This window comes from Hypanus sabinus, chromosome 10 (assembly GCF_030144855.1).
Source record: "Hypanus sabinus isolate sHypSab1 chromosome 10, sHypSab1.hap1, whole genome shotgun sequence".
Lineage (NCBI taxonomy): Eukaryota > Metazoa > Chordata > Chondrichthyes > Myliobatiformes > Dasyatidae > Hypanus > Hypanus sabinus.
The window spans coordinates 158673017-158692566 of NC_082715.1; the positions used below are offsets into that span (position 1 = coordinate 158673017).

General features: G+C 45.5%; 1 protein-coding gene and 1 pseudogene across 4 annotated transcripts in view; both read right to left on the minus strand.

Annotated features, from left to right (window-relative positions):
- LOC132401275 (mitochondrial import inner membrane translocase subunit TIM14-like) overlaps positions 1-19550 on the minus strand; it is a 499620-nt pseudogene that overhangs the window by 76375 nt on the left and 403695 nt on the right.
- The window catches only part of si:ch211-222n4.2 (uncharacterized protein LOC101885505 homolog), a 104027-nt gene that overhangs the window by 58641 nt on the left and 25836 nt on the right, over positions 1-19550 (minus strand). Inside the window, exons 2-4 of one of the 4 annotated variants that reach the window (XM_059983321.1) lie at positions 18203-18377; positions 17066-17110; positions 8089-8154 (exon numbers count right to left, since the gene is read on the minus strand). In XM_059983321.1, the coding sequence (XP_059839304.1) occupies positions 8089-8154; positions 17066-17110; positions 18203-18377 (286 nt within the window). Of the gene's footprint in view, positions 1-8088; positions 8155-17065; positions 17111-18202; positions 18913-19550 lie in introns of all 4 variants that reach the window. The other 3 variants (XM_059983323.1, XM_059983322.1, XM_059983324.1) reach the window with 3 other exon arrangements.

Consider the following 19550-nt stretch of genomic DNA (forward strand, 5'->3'; position numbering starts at 1 on the left):
GCCAAAAAAGATGGGGGAGATTTTGAACAATTTCTTTTCTTCGGTATTCACTAAGGAGAAGGATATTGAAATGTGTAAGGTAAGGGAAACAAGTAAGGTAGTTATGGAAACTATGATGGTTAAAGAAGAGGCACTTTTAAAGAATATAAAAATGGATATTCCTGACAGGATATTCCTTAGGACCTTGAGGGAAGTTAGTGTAGAAATAGCAGGGGCTCTGACAGAAATATTTCAAATGTCATTAGAGACAGGGATGGTGCTGGAGGATTGGCGTATTGCTCATGTGGTTCCATTGTTTATAAAGGATTCTAAAAGTAAACCTAGCAATTATTGGCCTGTAAGTTTGACATCAGTGGTGGGTAAATTAATGGAAAGTATTCTTAGAGATGGTATATATAATTATCTGGATAGACAGGGTCTGATTAGGAACAGTATATATGGATTTGTGTGTGGAAGGTCATGTTTGACAAATCTTATTGAATTTTTTGAAGAGGTTACGAGGAAAGTTGAGGAGGGTAAAGCAGTGGATGTTGTCTATATGGACTTCAGTAAGGCCCTTGACAAGGTTCCTCACGGAAGGTTAGTTAGGAAGGTTCAATCATTAGGTATTAATATTGAAGTAGTAAAATGGATTCAACAGTGGCTGGATGGGAGATGCCAGAGAGTAGTGGTGGATAACTGTTTATCAGGTTGGAGGCCGGTGACTAGTGGTGTGCCTCAGGGATCTGTACTGGGTCCAATGTTGTTTGTCATATACATTAATGATCTGGATGATGGGGTGGAAAACTGGATTAGTAAGTATGCAGATGATACTAAGGGTAGGTGGCGTTGTGGATATTGAAGTAGGTTTTCAAAGCTTGCAGGGAGATTTAGGCCAGTTAGAAGAGTGGGCTGAAAGATGGCAGATGAGAATTTAATGCTGATAAGTATGAGGGGCCACATTTTGGTAGGACTATTCAAAATAGGACATACATGGCAAATGTTAGGGCATTGAGGAATGCAGTAGAACAGAGTGATCTAGGAATAATGGTGCATAGTTCCCTGAAGGTGGGATCTCATGCGGATAGGGTGGAGAAGAAAGCTTTTGGTATGCTGGCCTTTATAAATCAGAGCATTGAGTATAGGAGTTGGGATGTAATGTTAAAATTGTACAAGGCATTGATCGGTGAGGCCAAATTTGGAGTATTGTGTACAGATCTGGTTACTGAATTAAAGGAAAGATGTCAACAAAATAGAGAGAGTACAGAGGAGATTTACTAGAATGTTACCTGGGTTTCAGCACCTAAGTTACAGGGAAAGGTTGAACAAGTTAGGTCTTTACACTTTGGAGCATAGAAGATTGAGGGGGGACTTGATAGAGGTATTTAAAATTATGAGGGGGATAGATAGAGTTGACGTGGATAGGCTTTTTCCATTGAGAGTAGAGGAGATTCAAACAGGAGGACATGAGTTGAGAGTTAAGGGGCAAAAGTTTAGGGATAACGCGAGGAGGAACTTCTTTACTCAGAGAGTGGTAGCTGTGTGGAATGAGCTTCCAGTAGAAGTGGTAGAGGCAGGTTCGATTTTGTTATTTAAAAAAAATTGGATAGGTATATGGACAGGAAAGGAATGAAGGGTTATGGGCTGAGTGCAAGTCGGTGGGACTAGGTGACAGTAAGCGTTCAGCATGGACTAGAAGGGCCGAGATGGCCTGTTTCCATGCTGTAATTGTTACATGGTTATATAGATCTAGTATGGCATTCCCCCTAGTCGGTCTGTCAACATACCGTGACAGGAATCCATCCTGGACACATTTGACAAACTCTGCCCCGTCTAAACCATTGGAACTGATCAGGTGCCAATCAATATTAGGGAAGTTAAGGTCACCCATGATAACAACGCTGTTATTTTTGCACCTTTCCAAAATCTGCCTCCTCGGTATCTCTGCTGTTACCAGGGGGCCTACAGAATACTCACAGTAGATTAACTGCTCCCTTCCTGTTCCTGACTTCTACCCATACTGACTCAAAAGAGGATCCTGCTACATTACCCACCTTTCTGAAGCTGTAATAGTATCCCTGACCAGTAATGCCACCCCTCCTCCCCTTCCTACCCCCCCATCCCTTCTAAAGTACTGAAATCCAGGAATATTGAGAATCCATTCCTGCCCTGGTACCAGCCAAGTCTCAGCAATGGCCACTACATCTTAATTCCATGTATGTATCCAAGCTCTCAGTACATCACCTTTGTTCCTGATGCTTGCAGCTTTCACATGGCCTTTATCCTCCTCCACGTCACTATCTGCTCTAACACTCTGGTTCCCCTCCCCCTGCAAATCTAGTTTAAACCCCCTGGAGCAGCACTAGCAAACCTTCCCACAAGGATGTTGGTCCCCCTCCAGTTCAGGTGCAACCCGTCCCGTCAGAACAGGTCCCACCTTCCCTGGAGCAAGGCCCAATTGTCCAGAAACATGAAGCCCTCCCTCCTGCACCAACTCCTTAGCCACGTATTTAGCTGCATTATCTTCCTAATTCTAGCCTCACTAGCATGTGGCACGGGTAGCAATCCTGAGATTGCAACCTGGAGGTCCTGTCCTTCAACTTTGCACCTAACTCCCTAAATTCTCTTTGCAGGACCTCCTCCTTCTTCCTATCCACGTCATTGGTCCCTACATGGACCACGACATCAGGCTGCTCACCCTCCCTCTTGAGAATACTGAGAACTTGATCCGAGATTTCGCGGACGCTGGCACCAGGGAGGCAACAGACCATCCAGGATTCTCGATCTCTTCCACAGAACCTCCTATCTGTCCCCCTAACTACTGAATCCCCTATCACTACTGCTCTCCTCTTTTCCCTCCTTCCCTTCTGAGCTGAGGGTCCAGTCTCAGTGCTAGAGACGCAACCACTGCAACTTGTCCCTTGTAGGTCGTCCCCACCAACAGTATCCAAAACGGTATACTTATTGTTGATGGGAACGGCTACAGGGGTGCTCTGCTCATTCTGTCTATTCCTCTTCCCTCTCCTGACAGTCACCCAGCTACCTGTCTCCTGACTCTTAGGGGTGACTATCTCCCTGTAACTTCTGTTTATTTCTGCCTCTGCCTCCCGAATGATCTGAAGTTCATCCAGCTCCAGTTCCCTAACCCGGTTTGGCAGGAGCTGCAGCTGGATGCACCTTTTGCAGGTGTAGTCATCAGGGACAATTGTGCTCGTCCCGACTTCCCACATACTGCAAACGGAGCACTCAACTGCCCTAACTGCAGCCTCAATTACCTATTCCTAAGCTAATTAGTTCAATTAAAGGAGCTTACCTGGCCTTACCTCTCTGGGAGAAAGCTCGTCCTCAGCCTCTCGAGCCAAAGCCTTCCTACTCTGTCCCCTGCTACTCCGTCACCCGCTCCGTTAATTTGCTCGCTTTTTAAACTCTCCCGCTGATCTCAGAGGCCGACCTTCACATGCTTGCGCAGTCGTGCCCCGTTCAATCTGCCGAAGAAATGACCGCCCCTTCTCAATCTGTTCACTTTTTAAACTCTCCCGCTGATCTCAGAGGCCGACCTTCACATGCTTGCGCAATTGTGCCCCGTTCAAATTGCCAAAGAAATGACCGCCCCTTCTCAATCTGTTCACTTTTTAAACTCTCCCGCTGATCTCAGAGGCCGACCTTCACGCGCTTGCGCAGTCGTGCCCCGTTCAAATTGCCAAAGAAATGACCGCCCCTTCTCAATCTGTTCACTTTTTAAACTCTCCCGCTGATCTCAGCGGCCGACCTTCACGCGCTTGCGCAGTCGTGCCCCGTTCAAATTGCCAAAGAAATGACCGCCCCTTCTCAATCTGTTCACTTTTTAAACTCTCCCACTGATCTCAGAGGCCGACCTTCACGCGCTTGTGCAGTCGTGCCCCGTTCAAATTGCCAAAGAAATGACCGCCCCTTCTCAATCTGTTCACTTTTTAAACTCTCCCGCTGATCTCAGAGGCCGACCTTCACGCGCTTGCGCAGTCGTGCCCCGTTCAATCTGCCGAAGAAATGACAAGGTGAACCCTAACATCATGAATGGCTGTGATGCTTCTCTCCCAGATGAGCTCAATGCCTTTTATGCATGCTTTGAAAGGGAAAATAAAACTACAGCTGTGCAAATCTCTGCAGCATCTAATGACCCTTTGATCTCTGTCTCAGAGGCCGACATCAAAACATCTTACATGAGGGTGAACCCATCAGGCCCTAATGGTCGGGCTTTGAAAACCTGTGCCAACCAACTGGTGGGAGTGTTCGAGGACATCTTCAATCTCTCACTGCTGCAGTCAGAGATTCCCACCTTCTTCGAAAGGGTGACAGTCATACCAGTGGCCGGGAAGAGTTTGCCTCCCAAGTGCCAGGGTCTGTGGTGTCTGAACACATCTACAATATCCTGAAAAGGGAGGGTGAGCAGCCAGAAGTCACGGTACCAGTGACATAAGTAGAAAAAGGGAGGAGGTCCTGAAAAAAGAATGCAGGGAGTTGGGAAGGAAGCTGAGAAGTTGGACCTGAAGGATAGTAATTTCAGTTGCTGCCTGTGCCATGAGAGTGAGGATAGGAATAAAATGAAGTGGCAGATAAATGTGTGGCTGGAGAATTGGAGCAGGGGCAAGGGATTCAGATTTCTGGACAATTGGGACCTCTTCAGGGGCAGGTGTGACCTGTACAAAAGGGACAGGCTGAACCTGAATCTGAGGGGAACAAATATTCTTGCAGGCAGGTTTATTAGAGCTGTTATGTCAGGAGGGTGGGAACCAGTGTGATAGAGCTGAGGATGAGCCAGCAGGGTGACAAGAAGGTGATGGGTGTAACATGAACGTAAGGAAGGACAAGCCAGTGATTGGGTACAAATGTATTCAGAGAAAAGAATTCAATTGTACCACAGAGGCAAAACTCAAAAGGGTAAAGAATGCAGAACTGAAGGTGCTGTATTTAAATGTGCATACCATTCTGAATAAGATGAGCCTATTCAGGGAAAAGCTATCGTAGACTGGGTGTTGTGTAATTACCCAGATCTTATTAGCAGGCTTAATGTAAAGGAACCCTTAGGAGGCAATGATCATAATATTTTGAATTCATACTGCAATTTGAGAGGGAGAAGCATAACTCAGATGTATCAGTATCACAATGGAATAAAGGGAATTCCAGAGGCATGAGTGAGGAGCTTGCCCAGGTGGATTGGAGGAGGATACTGGTGGGGATGACGGCACAGCAGAGATGGCTGAAGTTTCTGTGAATAGTTCACAAGGCGCAGGATAGATATGTCCCACAGAAGAAATTGTTCTCAAATGGCAGGGGTAGAAAATCATGGCTGACAAAGGATATTAAGGACTGCATAAAAGCCAAAGAAAGGGCAAATAAGGTAGCAAAAGTGAGTGTAAAGCTTTTAAGATCCAACAAAAGGTAACTAAAAGTTATAAGATGGAAAAGATGAAATATGAGGGCAAACTAGCCAATCATATGAAGCAGGATACTAAAAGTTTTTTTCAGTTATATAAAGAGGAAAAGGGAGGTGAGAGCTGATATTGCACCACAGGAAAATGTTGCTGGTGAGGTAGTAATGGGGGACAAAGAAAAGGTAGATGAAGATAATAGATACTTTGCAACAGTCTTCACTGTGGAAGACACTAGCAGTGTGCCAGAGGACCGAGAGTGTCAGGGAGCAGGAGTGAGTGACATTGCTATTACAAAGGACAAGGTGCCAGGCAAACTGAAAGATCTTAAGGTGGATAAGTCACCTGGACCAGATGGACGACATCCCAGGTCCTGAGAGAGGTTGCTGGAGAGATAACGGATGCATTGGTCATGATCTATCAAAAATCACTGAATCTTGGCAGGGTGACAAGAGTACGGTAAGATTGCAAATGTCACTTCATTCTTTAAGAAGGGAGAAGAAAGGAACTTATAGGCCAATTAGCCTAACCTCAGTCGTTGGGAAAGTGTTGGAGTCTATTATTAATGATGAGGTTTCAGGCTACTTGGAGACTAATGATAAAATTAGTCAAAGTCAGCATGGTTTCTATAAAGAGAAACCTTGGCTGACAAATCTATTAGATTTCTTTGAGGAAGTAACAAGCAGGGTGGACAAAGGAGAGGCAGTGGATGTCATTTACTTAGATTTTAGAAGGCATTTGATAAGGTGCCACACACGAGGCTGCTTAACAAGATAAAATTACAGGAAAGATACTGGCATGGATAGAGTTATGGCTGACAGGCAGGAGGCAGCGAGTGGGAGTAAAAGGGGCCTTTTCTAGTTGGCTGCTGGTGACTAGTGGTGTTCCTCAAAGATCAGTATTGGGCACACAATTTTTCACATTGTTTGTCAGTGATTTAGAAAATGGAATTGATAGCTTTGTGGCAAAGTTTGCAGATGATATAAAGATAGCTGGAGGGGTTGGTAGTGCTGAGGAAGCAATGCGATTGCAACAGTCAAATTGGAAGAATGGGTAAAAAATGGCAAATGGAATACAGTGTTGGGAAATGTATGATAATGTGTTTGGTAAAAGGAACAATATTGCGAACTATTATCTAAAATGAGAAATTTCAAACATCAGACGCACAGAGGCTCTTGGGAGTTCTTGTGCAAGACTCCCAGAAGGTTAACTGACAGGATGAGTCTGTGGTAAAGAAGGCAAATACAATGTTGGCATTTATTCCAAGGGGAATAGAATGTAAAAAACAAGATGGTAATGCTGAGCCTTTATAAGACACTACTCAGGCCGCACTTGGAGTATTGGCAACAGATTTGGGCCCAGTATCTGAGAATGGATGTGTTGTCATTGGAGAGAGTCCAGAGGAGGTTCACTGGGATAATTCTGGGAAAGAAGGGGGTTATATCTGTGGAGTGTTTGGCAGCTTTGGGCCTGTACTCATTGGAATTTAGAAAAAGTGTGGAGATCTCACTGAAACCTGCTGAATGCTGAAAGGACTAGACAGGGTGGATGTGGAGAGGGTGTTTCTTATGGTGGAGGTATCCAGAACTAGAGGGCACAGCCTCAAAATTGTCACAGCAACAATCTTACTTTCAGCATCTATGCTCTACCAGTAAGCCCAAGGAGGAGGTCAAAGAAACACACACCAGTCCTCATCGAGGGATCAGAAGTGAAAAGGGTACACAGTTCCTGGTTGACAACATCTTTGAAAATCTAATCTAGTTCCAATATATTGATGCAATTATAAAGAAGGCATGGCAGTAGCTGTATTTCATTAAGGGTTTGAGGAGAATTGGTAGGTCACCAAGACACCCTCACAAATTTCTGCAGATGGACTACGGAGAGCATTATAACTGATTGCATCACTGTTTTGTATGAAGGATTGCAAAAAGCTGAAGAGTTTACAACTCAGCCAGCTCCATCGTAAGACCATAAGATATAGGATCAGAAGTAGGCCATTCGGCCCATTGAGTCTGCCCCACCATTCAATCATGGCCTGATCCAATTCTTTTGGTCATCCTCACACCCTGTCTTCTCCCCATACCCTTTGATGCCTTGGCTAATCAAGAACCTATCCATCTCTGCCTTAAATGCACCCAATGACGTTGCCAAGAGCGGCCATGGAGGCCAAATTGCACAGATTTACCACCCTCTGACTAAAGTCATTTCTCCGCATCTCTGTTCTAAATGGATGTCCTTCGATCCTGAAGTCGTGTCCTCTTGTCCTAGACTCCCCACCATGAGCACTAGTCTCCCCATCATCCAGGACACCTTCAAAAAGCAATGTCTCAAAAAGGCAGCATCCATCATTAAGCACGCACATCACTCAGGACATGCCCTCTCTTCATTGGTACAGTCAATGAGGAGATAGAGGAACCTGAAGAAACGAACTCAATATTTTAGGATTTCTCTATTCACTAGATTTCATGAACACTACCCCAGTATGTTTTTCTCTCCTTTAGCATGACTTATTTAACTATATTTGCTTTTTATCTATACTTTTTTTTGCAGTTTAGTTTTTATTATTATGGATTGCAAAGTAATGCTGCCACAAAACAACAGATTTCATGACATATACCAGTGACATTAAACCTGATTCTGATTCTGAGCACATTGCAGTTGGCTGCTTTATACCTTATCTACCATTGTACAGTCAACTTACACATTTTGCTCAGATTTAACTTCAGAGTTCTGTGCTCCATTTCCACCGACTGTCCTGGTTTAAGATCTGAAAATACAATCATAACATATGGAGTTTCTGAATCTATTCGCTTTTACCGTAGTGTTCCAGGAGTTCCCAGCTCAAAGCCCCAGAGTCTTATAAGGATCAGGAAGGTCAAATGGGAAAGTGCCAGTTATTTTCACTGTCAATTCCATGCTCCTGTTCAGGATCCCTTGCCTACCTTATGGCATAAGCCTTGTATCTGGAACTTAATCAAACGCCTTTTGGAGGATCAGGTGCAGGCCACTAAAACTTCCCACAGAAAATCTGGGTTCTCAATGAATCCAAAGAAGGTAGAAGGGTTGGTTCTTCCCCTTCTGGCCCAAAGATCACTAGTTACCACATTATTAGATGTTCAATCCTCAAGCCCACTACTGATAACCCTTCGCTATGAGCACAAGTATTTGCTTTCCAAAGCTCTGAGTAGAAGATATTTAAAGGTCAGTGAGCCTGACACACTAGTGGGAAAGTTATTTGCAAGGTATTTTACAGGACTGGATATACAAGTATTTGGATAGAGTTGGACTAATTAAGGATAGCCAGCATGGGTTTGTGCATGGTAGGGCATGCCTAACCAATCTAATAGAGTTCTTTGAGGAAGAAATTACCAGGATCATTGATGAAAGCAAGGCAGTGGATATTGTCTACGTGCACTTTAGCAAGGCATTTGGCAAGATCCCGCATGGGAGCTTGGTCAGGAAGGCTCAGTCGCTCGACATTCAGGATGAGGTAGTTTATTGGATTAGACACTAGCTTTGTGGGAGAAGCCAGAGATTGGTAGTAGATGGTTGCCTCTCTGACTGGTAGTCTGTGACTAGTGGAGTGGCACAGGGAAAATGTGGCTAACTGGACCAGCAAATTGTGGATGATAGCAAGACTGGGAGTGTAATGAACACGAGGAAGGCTATCATGGTTTGCAATGGAATCTGGACCAGCTGGGAAAATGGGCTGAGAAATGGCAGATAGAATTTAATGCAGTCAAGTGCAAGGTGTTGCGCTTCAGTACGACCAAGCAGGGTAGATTTTGCACAATGAACTGAGGAGTGTGGTAGAAGAAAGGGATCTGGGAACACAGGTGTCTCAGGTAGATAGGGTCAAAAGAAAGCTTTTGGCACACAGGCGTCATAGATCAAAGTATTAAGTACAGGAGGTGGGATGTTATGTTGAAGTTGTATAAGACATTATTGAGGCCTAATTTGGAGTACAGTGTGCAGTTTTAGTCTCCTACCCTCAGGATAGATGTAAATAAGGTTGGAGTACAGAGAAAATTTACAATGATTTTGCCAGGTCTGGAGGACCTGAGCTATAGGGAAAGACTGAATAAGGATTTTATTCCTGGAATGTAGAAGATGGAGAGGATATTTATTAAAGGTATACAAAATCATGAGGGGTATGGATAGGTTAAATGCAAGCAGGCTTTTTCCACTGAGGTTAGATGGGACTACAAGCAGAGGTCATGGGTTAAGGGTGAAAGGTGAACATGAGGGGAAACTTCTTCACTCAGAGGGTTCTGAGGGTGTGGAGCAAGCTGCCAGCACATTTGGTGCATGCGATCTCAATTTCAACATTTAAGAGAAGTTTGTGTAAAGAGGGTTTCTTCTTTTTTGTTAACTAGCAGGAATGCTAATTTACTGATAACGAGAATGGTATTCCTTTGTAAACCAAATGGGGATTAATGTTCTTTCTTCTGAGTCTGTAAGCTTTTGTTGACGGGCTTTTGGGCAGATCGGCGCGAGGGGGTCGAGAGAGAGGACGCAATGCTCTAAGCTGGGCGAGGATCGGACCCCAAAGGGGGGTCCGAGGCCGGGAGATTCTCCGAGGACGGAGGGGGGGGATGAAGCTAGATGTGCTTGGTTGACCACTCGGAGGGTCCTGAGCTGTTTGGAGAGTCCGAGGAGTTCGGAGGGTCCTGAGCTGCGAGTCGAGGAGTTCGGAGGGGATCGAATGGTGGCCAGAAGGCTTCAGTAATTGAGCTCCAACGGCTGTGCACGAAGTGGTTTGGACTTTGATAAGTTTGGCGCCTTTTCTTTAATTTTCTCTTCATATATACTGTATCGTTATTAATCACTTAGTTATAGTAACCTTTATAAATTGTACTCATTTAATCGCATATGGTGTACTGTCTGTTTTTGGGCGAGGCGGGGACATCACACAGCATCCACACCAGCTGATTACCCAGTTTGGCGGGGCCGAAGGCTGCTCCCCCTAGACGAAATGAGCTGAGTGAGCCTGAGGCGACCCAGGGGGTTACATTGTGGGGTGCTCGTCCGGGATTGATTTCTGTGGAAGCTGTGTGATCACCCTCTTTAAATTGTGTCTGCGGCGAAGAGCTGGTGTGCCTTTGTGGGTGTGTGATTGCTGGTAATCGCTGCGTGTGTGTTGGGTGGGGTGACTGCTGTTGGTAGCCTCGAGGTCGTTGTTCGAGTTCCAACTAGTGCTGACGAAATGGTGATGGGACCATGGGTTGTCCGTACTGTTTGGAGATTGAGGAGTGACAGGTTGGGATGTTTCAGCAGTGGTGAGCTCCGCCCGGTTATTGGAATAATGTCCAGCCCTAAAGGGGCGGAGGCGTGGGCGGAGTGGACCTCTCAGTTGTTGGGTGAGTGGCAGTGCTTGGCTGAGGGAAAGCGACAGGGACGGGTTGAAAGTTTGAGTAGACGGGCTGGTGACTTTGTTAGAACTGTCGGGCGCAATTACCTCGAAGTGACCGCTGCCAGTTCTGGGAAAGTGTGGGAAAATGCGTGTGGTTTGACTGGAAGTCAAATGCCGCAGCTGGGGGGCTTATCATATCCGTGGCACGAGATTGGTGGGAAGTTTTTAGGGTATCCCTTTTTGCCTAGGGGGGCAGATAAATTGCTTGTGGTGCAAAGGGGATCTGTCAAGGGGATCAGTTGTTCCGTTGGTTCGAGAGGTGTCGGGAAACTTAGAGGAGGCCCAGTGGGGGAACGGCTTGGGGTCTCTGGGGGAGCACGTTCCCAGCAATGTACCAAGGAACTCCCGACAGGAGCAGACTCTATTCCTGAAGGCTTAGAGGGGCCACGCGCACAGGTGTTGTTACGGATGGATGGAAGTCAAGTTAAAGCCATCCTCGGCACCGGGGCGCCGGTTAAGTTGCTGTACAGTTTGTTTCATAACCGTTATTGGAAGCATTTACCCTTGGCGACATTGAGGACACTGGAGATTCGGGGTACCAGTGCTGGTGATTATCCAGACGACGGTTGTTGGTCAGTGAAAATGGAGTTCTTAGAGGCAAATGTGGAGGAGACTGAGGTTCAGGAATCGTTAATGCTGATGTGTCCGGACCCTGTTGAGACGGGCAGCGTTTCTGTTCTAGATAGAACCAATATCCTGCTGGTGTGCTTTGGGGCCTGCCCGGAGGAGGCGGGTGAGCGCTGTTTGGAGACATTGTCGATGCACCCAGGGTTTCGAGCTGCTTGTGCAGACGTGTGTAGCAGCATTGGGCCGATACCGAATTCAAACAAGAGCCAGTGGTGGTACGGCCTGGGGGAAGTATCTGAGGGTGAGACCCTCTTCGTGGACGCTGCGAAATACCCCAAGGGAGGGGAGTTGACTGCTGAAGACACCTCGGAGAGAGAGAGGTTGCGGCGACTGGCCCCTACAGCCGTGGAAGATGTAGGCAGCGTGTGTATGGATTATATTGCGCTGAAGAGGCGCACTGTCAGTGACCAGAATATGGCCCTGAGGGCCGAAGAGGCGATGGCCTGTCTGAGTGGTGCGATGTGGTTTAAGGTGCTGGATCGGAGGAGTGGATGTTGCCAGATCCCGATGAGTGGGGCCGACAAGGAGAAGACGGCCGTTATAAATTCCCTAGGAGTCTTCGGGTCCGAAAAGATGCCACAGGGCATATCTGGAGCCCTTGCAACCTTCCTGCGGGGCAGGTGGAAGACCATAGGGGATGTGGAGGCATTTGGAGTTTTGGTGTATGTGGATGATCTCTTGGTGTTTGGATTTGCCTCAGGAGAATATGAAGTGAGGTCGTTGCAGGAGCGGCTGAGAACTACCGAGTTAAAGTGTTTTCGGGACACGTGCCAGGGCTGGCGAAGGTCGCAGCTCGTGAGTGACTGTCTCTACGGAATCAAGTTTGAAATGAAGACGGAAAGACTGGAGAAAGTGATCTGGAACCATTCGGAAGACTTACAAGTTGGAGAGAATGAAGAAAGTTGTCTGACTGAGGGTAATAGCAAACTGAGAACCCGGAGAGGGGAGTTTGCGGAGGGGAAGAAATTACAGACGAATCTCAGCAGAGAGAAGCGGAAGCTTGAAGGGAACCTGAAGATGACCATCGACAGTTCAAATGAAGTGCAAAACCTGAAAGTTGATCTGGAAGAAGTCATGAGGAAGAAAAAGCTGGAGAGAAGTGCAGTGAATACTGAACAGGAGGCTGAAGAGACTGCGGGAGCAGTGCAGGCCACATGTTTCCGTTTGGAGAAGATCAAACAGCAGCTACCGATCACAGGAATGAGGAAGAATACAGATTCGATGGATGATGTGCTGGATGTGTGGTACATGCTGCCTTTTGCTGACTTTCCCTCGATTGAGGAAGAGACATTTGGCCCTTCTCCCATTGAGTCAGGTGTAGCGGGGAGGGTGTGCAGTGTGGGGCATGAGTGAGAGGTTGAGAGAGGAGTTGGTAGTGGGCCCAAGGTATCCCCAGTTGTGTCCGAGCCTGAAGGGTTTAGGTGAGGGGGTACGGAGGCCTCAGAAGGGTTAGGGAACTCCCAGATAGTTGGCCTAAGTAGCGCCTGAGGAACGGGGCGTGAGGGTTACTGTGTGGGGAGGAGATGTCACTGTTTGTGCTTGGGTTACGGTGTGTTGGCAGGAAAGGTGGCGAGTTATTTAGTAGTCATGAGGACATGACTTTTATTTGGTGGAGGGAGAGTGTAAAGAGGGTTTCTTCTTTTTTGTTAACTAGCAGGAATGCTAATTTACTGATAACGAGAATGGTATTCCTTTGTAAACCAAATGGGGATTAATGTTCTTTCTTCTGAGTCTGTAAGCTTTTGTTGACGGGCTTTTGGGCAGATCGGCGCGAGGGGGTCGAGAGAGAGGACGCAATGCTCTAAGCTGGGCGAGGATCGGACCCCAAAGGGGGGTCCGAGGCCGGGAGATTCTCCGAGGACGGAGGGGGGGATGAAGCTAGATGTGCTTGGTTGACCATTCGGAGGGTCCTGAGCTGTTTGGAGAGTCCGAGGAGTTCGGAGGGTCCTGAGCTGCGAGTCGAGGAATTCGGAGGGGATCGAATGGTGGCCAGAAGACTTCAGTAATTGAGCTCCAACGGCTGTGCACGAAGTGGTTTGGACTTTGATAAGTTTGGCGCCTTTTCTTTAATTTTCTCTTCATATATACTGTATTGTTATTAATCACTTAGTTATAGTAACCTTTATAAATTGTACTCATTTAATCGCATATGGTGTACTGTCTGTTTTTGGGTGAGGCGGGGACATCACACAGCATCCACACCAGCTGATTACCCAGTTTGGCGGGGCCGAAGGCTGCTCCCCCTAGACGAAATGAGCTGAGCGAGCCTGAGGCGACCCAGGGGGTTACATTTGGATAGACACGTGGATAATAGGGGTAAGGAGGGCTATGGTCCCAGTCGATGGTTAGGCTAGATGGGCCAAAGGGCCTGTTTCTGTACTGTACTTTTCTATGGCTCCAAAACCAAATCTTCAACTCTACACCCATGTGTTTGATTATAAGGGGAAGCAATTAAACAAAATAACGAATTACAATTTCCTGCAAAAGTTTGAGTTCATGAATGATGAAACATTATATGATAGATCTGGAACAGTTACACCTGGTGGGATCATAGAGTCATCATACAGAATAGAAACAGACCCTTCAGCCTAAATGGTCCATGCTGATCAGATACCTTCTAAATGTTGTTAATGCACTTGCCTGGTCATTTGCTTATTTCAAATATTGACCACCCTCTGGGTGAGAAGGTTGTTCCTCAGGTTCCTATTAAATCTCGCCCATCTCATCATAAATCTATACCCTCTAGTTTGAGATTCACCAACCTTGGGAAAAATGTGTATGTTCGCTCTATCCATGCCCCTCATGACTTTAACCATCTTTATTAGATTGCCGCTTATTCTCCTACGCTGAATGAAAAACTCTACCTCCCTCAACTTCTCTCCTCAACTCAATCCCTCAGGTCCCAGCAACATCCTCATAAACCTCCTCTGCACGCCTTTCAGGTTAAAGGCACTTTTCCTAAGCAGGGACTGAACACAATATTCCAACACCTTGTACAACTGTAAGGTAGCATTCTGACTTCTCTACTCAAATGCCCTGACCAATGGAGGTCAGAAAGCCAAAAGCCTTCTGACCCTTTTTACTTACTTACTTCTGCTTCTCAGTTTCTACTCATATGAACCTCTGACCATCAAATCCATCACAATCAACCTAATTGCATAATGTTCACATTATTTTCAAACCGAAGAGCCTCTGTCATTTGAAAGATCAGAAGAAATGTCAGGCATGTGATACAATACTGCCTGCGCTGCCCAAGAGAGCTATTCTCCTGCAACTGCAGCTTAACTAACAGTTTTAGAATAAATCAGCAAGGCAAACCAACGGACTGTTAGCAAAACTTCTATATTCTGCAGTCTCCATTGGGATAACATCGGTTACTGTGACTGCATTGTGAGTAGCAGAATTTTATATACTGGTGTGATTTAGAGTGCAGAGTTTCTACTACCACTGATCTAAGGGATTTAACTGTAGAAGCTTCAGTTTTGTGAACAATACTCGCCTAATTTATCGCTGTGACTCTACATCAGCCCTAAGGCAGGAGGAATTGTAAATTGTAGGCAGCAGGTTGCAGAGACTTTGATAGACTAAATTAATAATGAAACATGCCTCACATATGGTTCTGTGGGAGAAATCCTTCCAAAGACACAAGCCATTGTCACAATGTATTACCAACAAACCCTGCCTGTGAGTCTCTGAGATATACCGCTTTCATTGGCATACTATGTATCCAACAAAGATGGAGAGAACTCCTGAGTTATGCACAAGAAAAGTTAATTGCTCATTTTATACCCAAGAAAGTTTTACCAGTTATATTTTTAAACCAGAAGCTACAAATTGTGGAAAAGAAAACAATTATGCCAAGGCCCAAAATCAAAGTAACTCTGAAATCAGAACAGTAATTAAAGAGTGACCAGCTCAAAATGTGAACTGCTTCTCTCTCTGCCGATTCTGCCTCACATCCTGAATTTTTCCAGTCACTCTACTCTTATTTCAATTATCTTGTGTCTCATTACAGAAGGTAAGGGCTAAAGGCAGTCTACTCCATCATTGCCTCTCTGCCGTTCCTGAAAACTACCCCAAATGTTTTTTCCTCAACCTCCAAATTTCACCACTACAAGGTTATTTGGAACTCTCCCTCAGAAATCTGTTTAGACTCGAGTGGTATTTAAACAACAGTGATGATAGTAGATTTGTATTAGACATAGACATCAAGGGATATGAAGCAAGGGTGTTAAAAATGCACTTCCGATCACATATGATGGAACATTGAGAAGAGAGGGTACAGCATTCTGCAGTTCTCACAGGTACTCACCATTTCTGTTGGACTACAGTACAAAGTCCTTCCCATGCTCTCCATTAGCAGGTGTTGCCAGGCTCTAGTGGGCAGCTCAACTAACACCACGAATGTCCTCAGATAAATACACAACGCAGAAGTATCCTCCTGCCCTTCATGTCTCTCCCACAACAGTCAGAGATCAAGTGGACAGCCATGGACCTTTACCAAGGGTGGAAATGGCTAAACTTTAAATGGCATAATTTTAATATGACTTCCAGAAAGTATAAGGGAGATGTCAGAAATAGGTATTTTGCAGGGACTGCTGGGTGCACGTAATGCCCCTGCTAGTGGGGGTAGTGGTAGTGAGAGATACATTAAGGACATTTTCAAAATTCTGAGATAGGCACATAGACAACAGAAAATTGGACAGCTAAATTTGGAAAAAATTAGATCGATCTTTGGAGTCAGTTGAAAGGATGGTACAACAACATGCGCAGAAGGGTCTGGATTATGCTGTAATGTGCTATGTTCTAACCACAATGACCATAAGGCCATGAGACACAGGAGCCATTCAGCCCATCGAGTCTGCTCCACCATTCCATCATGGCTGATCCTGGATCCACTCAACCCCACACATCTGCCTTCTCACCATATCCTTTAATGCCCTGACCAATCAGGAAACTATCAACTTCTGCCTTTAATATACCCACGGACTTGACCTCCACCACAGGCTGTGGCAGAGCATTCCACAGATTCACCACTCTCTGGCTAAAAATATTCCTCCTTACCTCTGTTCTAAAAGGTCACCATTCAATTTTGAGGCCGTGCCCTCTAGTTCTGGATAGCCCCAACATAAGAAACATCTTCTCCACATTCACCCTCTTTATATGCTGTTACTCAGAGGCACCAGACGTCTAGCCAGGTCCAAACCAAGGTGAATGAACATTCTGAGTATGGATCTCGATCTGGATCAGGAGGTTCTAATCTGTATGGCCCTTTTGTCAGCAGTGGGCTGCCTTTAAAGGCAGCAAGTTGCTCCAGTAACTCCGACTTAATCCTGATCTTGGGACCTGTCTGTGTGCAGTTTCCATGTTCCCCTGGGTTCTCTCTGGTTTCCTCTCACACACCCCAGACATGTGCTCTTAGTAGGGTAAATGCCTGTTGTAAGCAGGTGTTGGTGATATGAAGAGAATGCAATGTGTTAATGTAAATCGGGCTTGGTGGTCATCATGGACTCGGTAAGCTGAAGGAACTATCTCCATCCTTTGGCTCTGTCTTTACCAGTCACCTCTTTTGGGAATCTTTCAGCAGAAAGGAAAGAAGAAATCTAATGAACAGATTAAAAACTGATGAAACACTTACCTTGGTGGATCAACCCCTGGTTCATTATCATCCTAAAAATGAGATCTGTTGTAAAATAATAACATCTTGTTATTATACATCAATAAACAGTGAAGGAACTGAGATTATCAGGGACTGAATCCTTTCGAAAAATTGGCTGAGCATTTTGCAATACACCATAAGGCTGCTACAGGCTGTCACCAGGATATTGAAAGGGTTGTATTATAACTGCCTTCTGTCCAAAAATACTTTGCAGCAAAGTAATGCTTTCAAATTATAATCAAGGCGATAGGATGGGGAAAGCAGCAGACAGCAAGACCCAGTGAAACACAATGAAACGAATTATTTGCTAGGGCTTTCTTTCAAAGTGATGGCTGTGGGACAAGTATTTGCTGGGATACTGAGAGAATTTCCTTGCCCACCTGAGCAGCAGTTAAGGTCTTGGTTTAATATCTTAAGAACAAAATAACATTGAGAACATTGCAACCCCCTTCTTTGTACTACACCAGAGAGTTCTGCACTCAACTCTGTGGAAGGGAAAGTGTACACAAGGCTTTCCAACTCAGAGCTGATTGTGCAATCAACTGACCGAAATAAACGGGGATGGAGAACATGCAAAAAGTTCAATGTCACTGGACAATACCTAGATCGAACCCAGAAAGGACAGTCTACTAGCCTCTGACCAAGAGAGAGAACCAAAGAAATAACAAAACTCCCATACAAGAAGGAAGCCACACTTTTATGCCTTTTGGATTAATAATGATAGCACACTGGCACACATGGTAACAATGTAATGACCGCTGGCATTGTCAGACTTCAACCATCATTACAGGAATTCACCTGGTTGGAGACCCAGCCTCCACTCCATTACTCAGAGGAAACCGCAAACAATGTGTGCCCGTGCACAGTCTCTCCCTTACTGTTGTAATCCAGCATGACCTTCTGGTGCCAGAGTAACATATATTCCAGACAATTAATACTCCAAAATTCTTTTAATTCATGCTTTAATGTTATATCACAGAACAATAAATGTCCCAGTGAACTTGGCAAGTTAAGGGGGAAAATGGGTATTGGGGGCCCAGTTTCTTTAACTTCTAATGCAATTCATATTTCCCCAGTCCCTCTAACTGCGAGTTACAGCGTACAGCATCTACACACCTTGATTCGCCTGCTTGAGCAGCTCAATTTCCTTGTGCAGCTTCTCCAGAGTTTCCGAATGCTGCTCCTGCAGGAACTTGAGATTCCTTTCCAGCGCGGCCGCCCGCAGGTTTGCATCCATCTTGCCGTGCTCACTTCCAGGGCCAGCCTGCCGAGGGGGCTCCGGTTTATCTGTCTTCGAGGCAGGAGACAGAGGAAGTGGGTTAACGTTATACCGAGTTCTATCGAGCGTCCCCACACGAGACCACTGGGGCAGGTTACGCAGAGGGGGCAGGCTGCTGCTCGACATGCTTCCAGCAGAAAGAGCTTCCATAGATTCACACAATGTGGCAGTGTTGCAAATTTCACCCTGTTCCAAAATAACAATTACTTTTCTCCAGATTATTAAACAATAAGCTTGTCTGTGAAATTAGAATTTTGCGCATACGTTGTTGCCGATGATGTAACCAACGTGCTTCCCTGGAATAAAGTCCATTTCTTTGACCTTCTCTATAAATAAAACATCCACTAAAGAGCAAAGTGCTAATCCCTGATGTAGATCCAGCTTCACTGGGTAAACTCTCCCTGCAGCTCAGCTGCTAATTCCAAAACAGCATCCTCATGGAACATCTCTCTGGTTGTTAACAAGCTTGCTCGAGCTGTGATCACTTTGCCACATTGGCGTTTCACCTTGATGAATCACTCTCCCAGGAATACATGCAAACAGATCACTGCAAGAGAGGTAAAAGTGAGTGAGTGGCTTGGAAGTTCACTTGGAGTTTGCAACCAGCTAAGTTTCTAAACTTTTCGATATCGTTGCATCAGTGAGATTGTGGAACAGGCAGCAACAGCATCGTCCGTGCAGTAAAATGTCCCATTCTACTTTACATTCAGGAATGGATATTGGATCTGGGGCACTACTAGGTTTGGAAAGATTTTAATGAGAGATTCTGAGGGAGAATTAGTTTAAGGATTGACAATCTGAATCATGGAAAGGTGACAAATCCAAATTCAGCATTTGCATCAATTTTCATCCAACATTCTCAATGTGTAGCTAGTATCTGAGTTAGGAAGAGAGGAGAGTCCAGGATCTATAAAATGGGAAGATGGACCCAGTGTCTTCATTACTGGAGTTCACTTATGAGAACACATACTTCTGTTTAAAGCATTGACATCTCGTCTCCCCACCTCCGGCGAAATCTCTCACAACAACTCTCTAATCTAACAACACATCTAAATCGCTTCACAGAATTGTTCTGGCATTAGGGTCCGATTACCTCCCAGTGTAGCAGCTGCAGGGTGGAGCCGATCATCACCCTTGTAAACTGCCCACAAACCCCAACAGCACGTCCCCACATCCCCCTCCTAC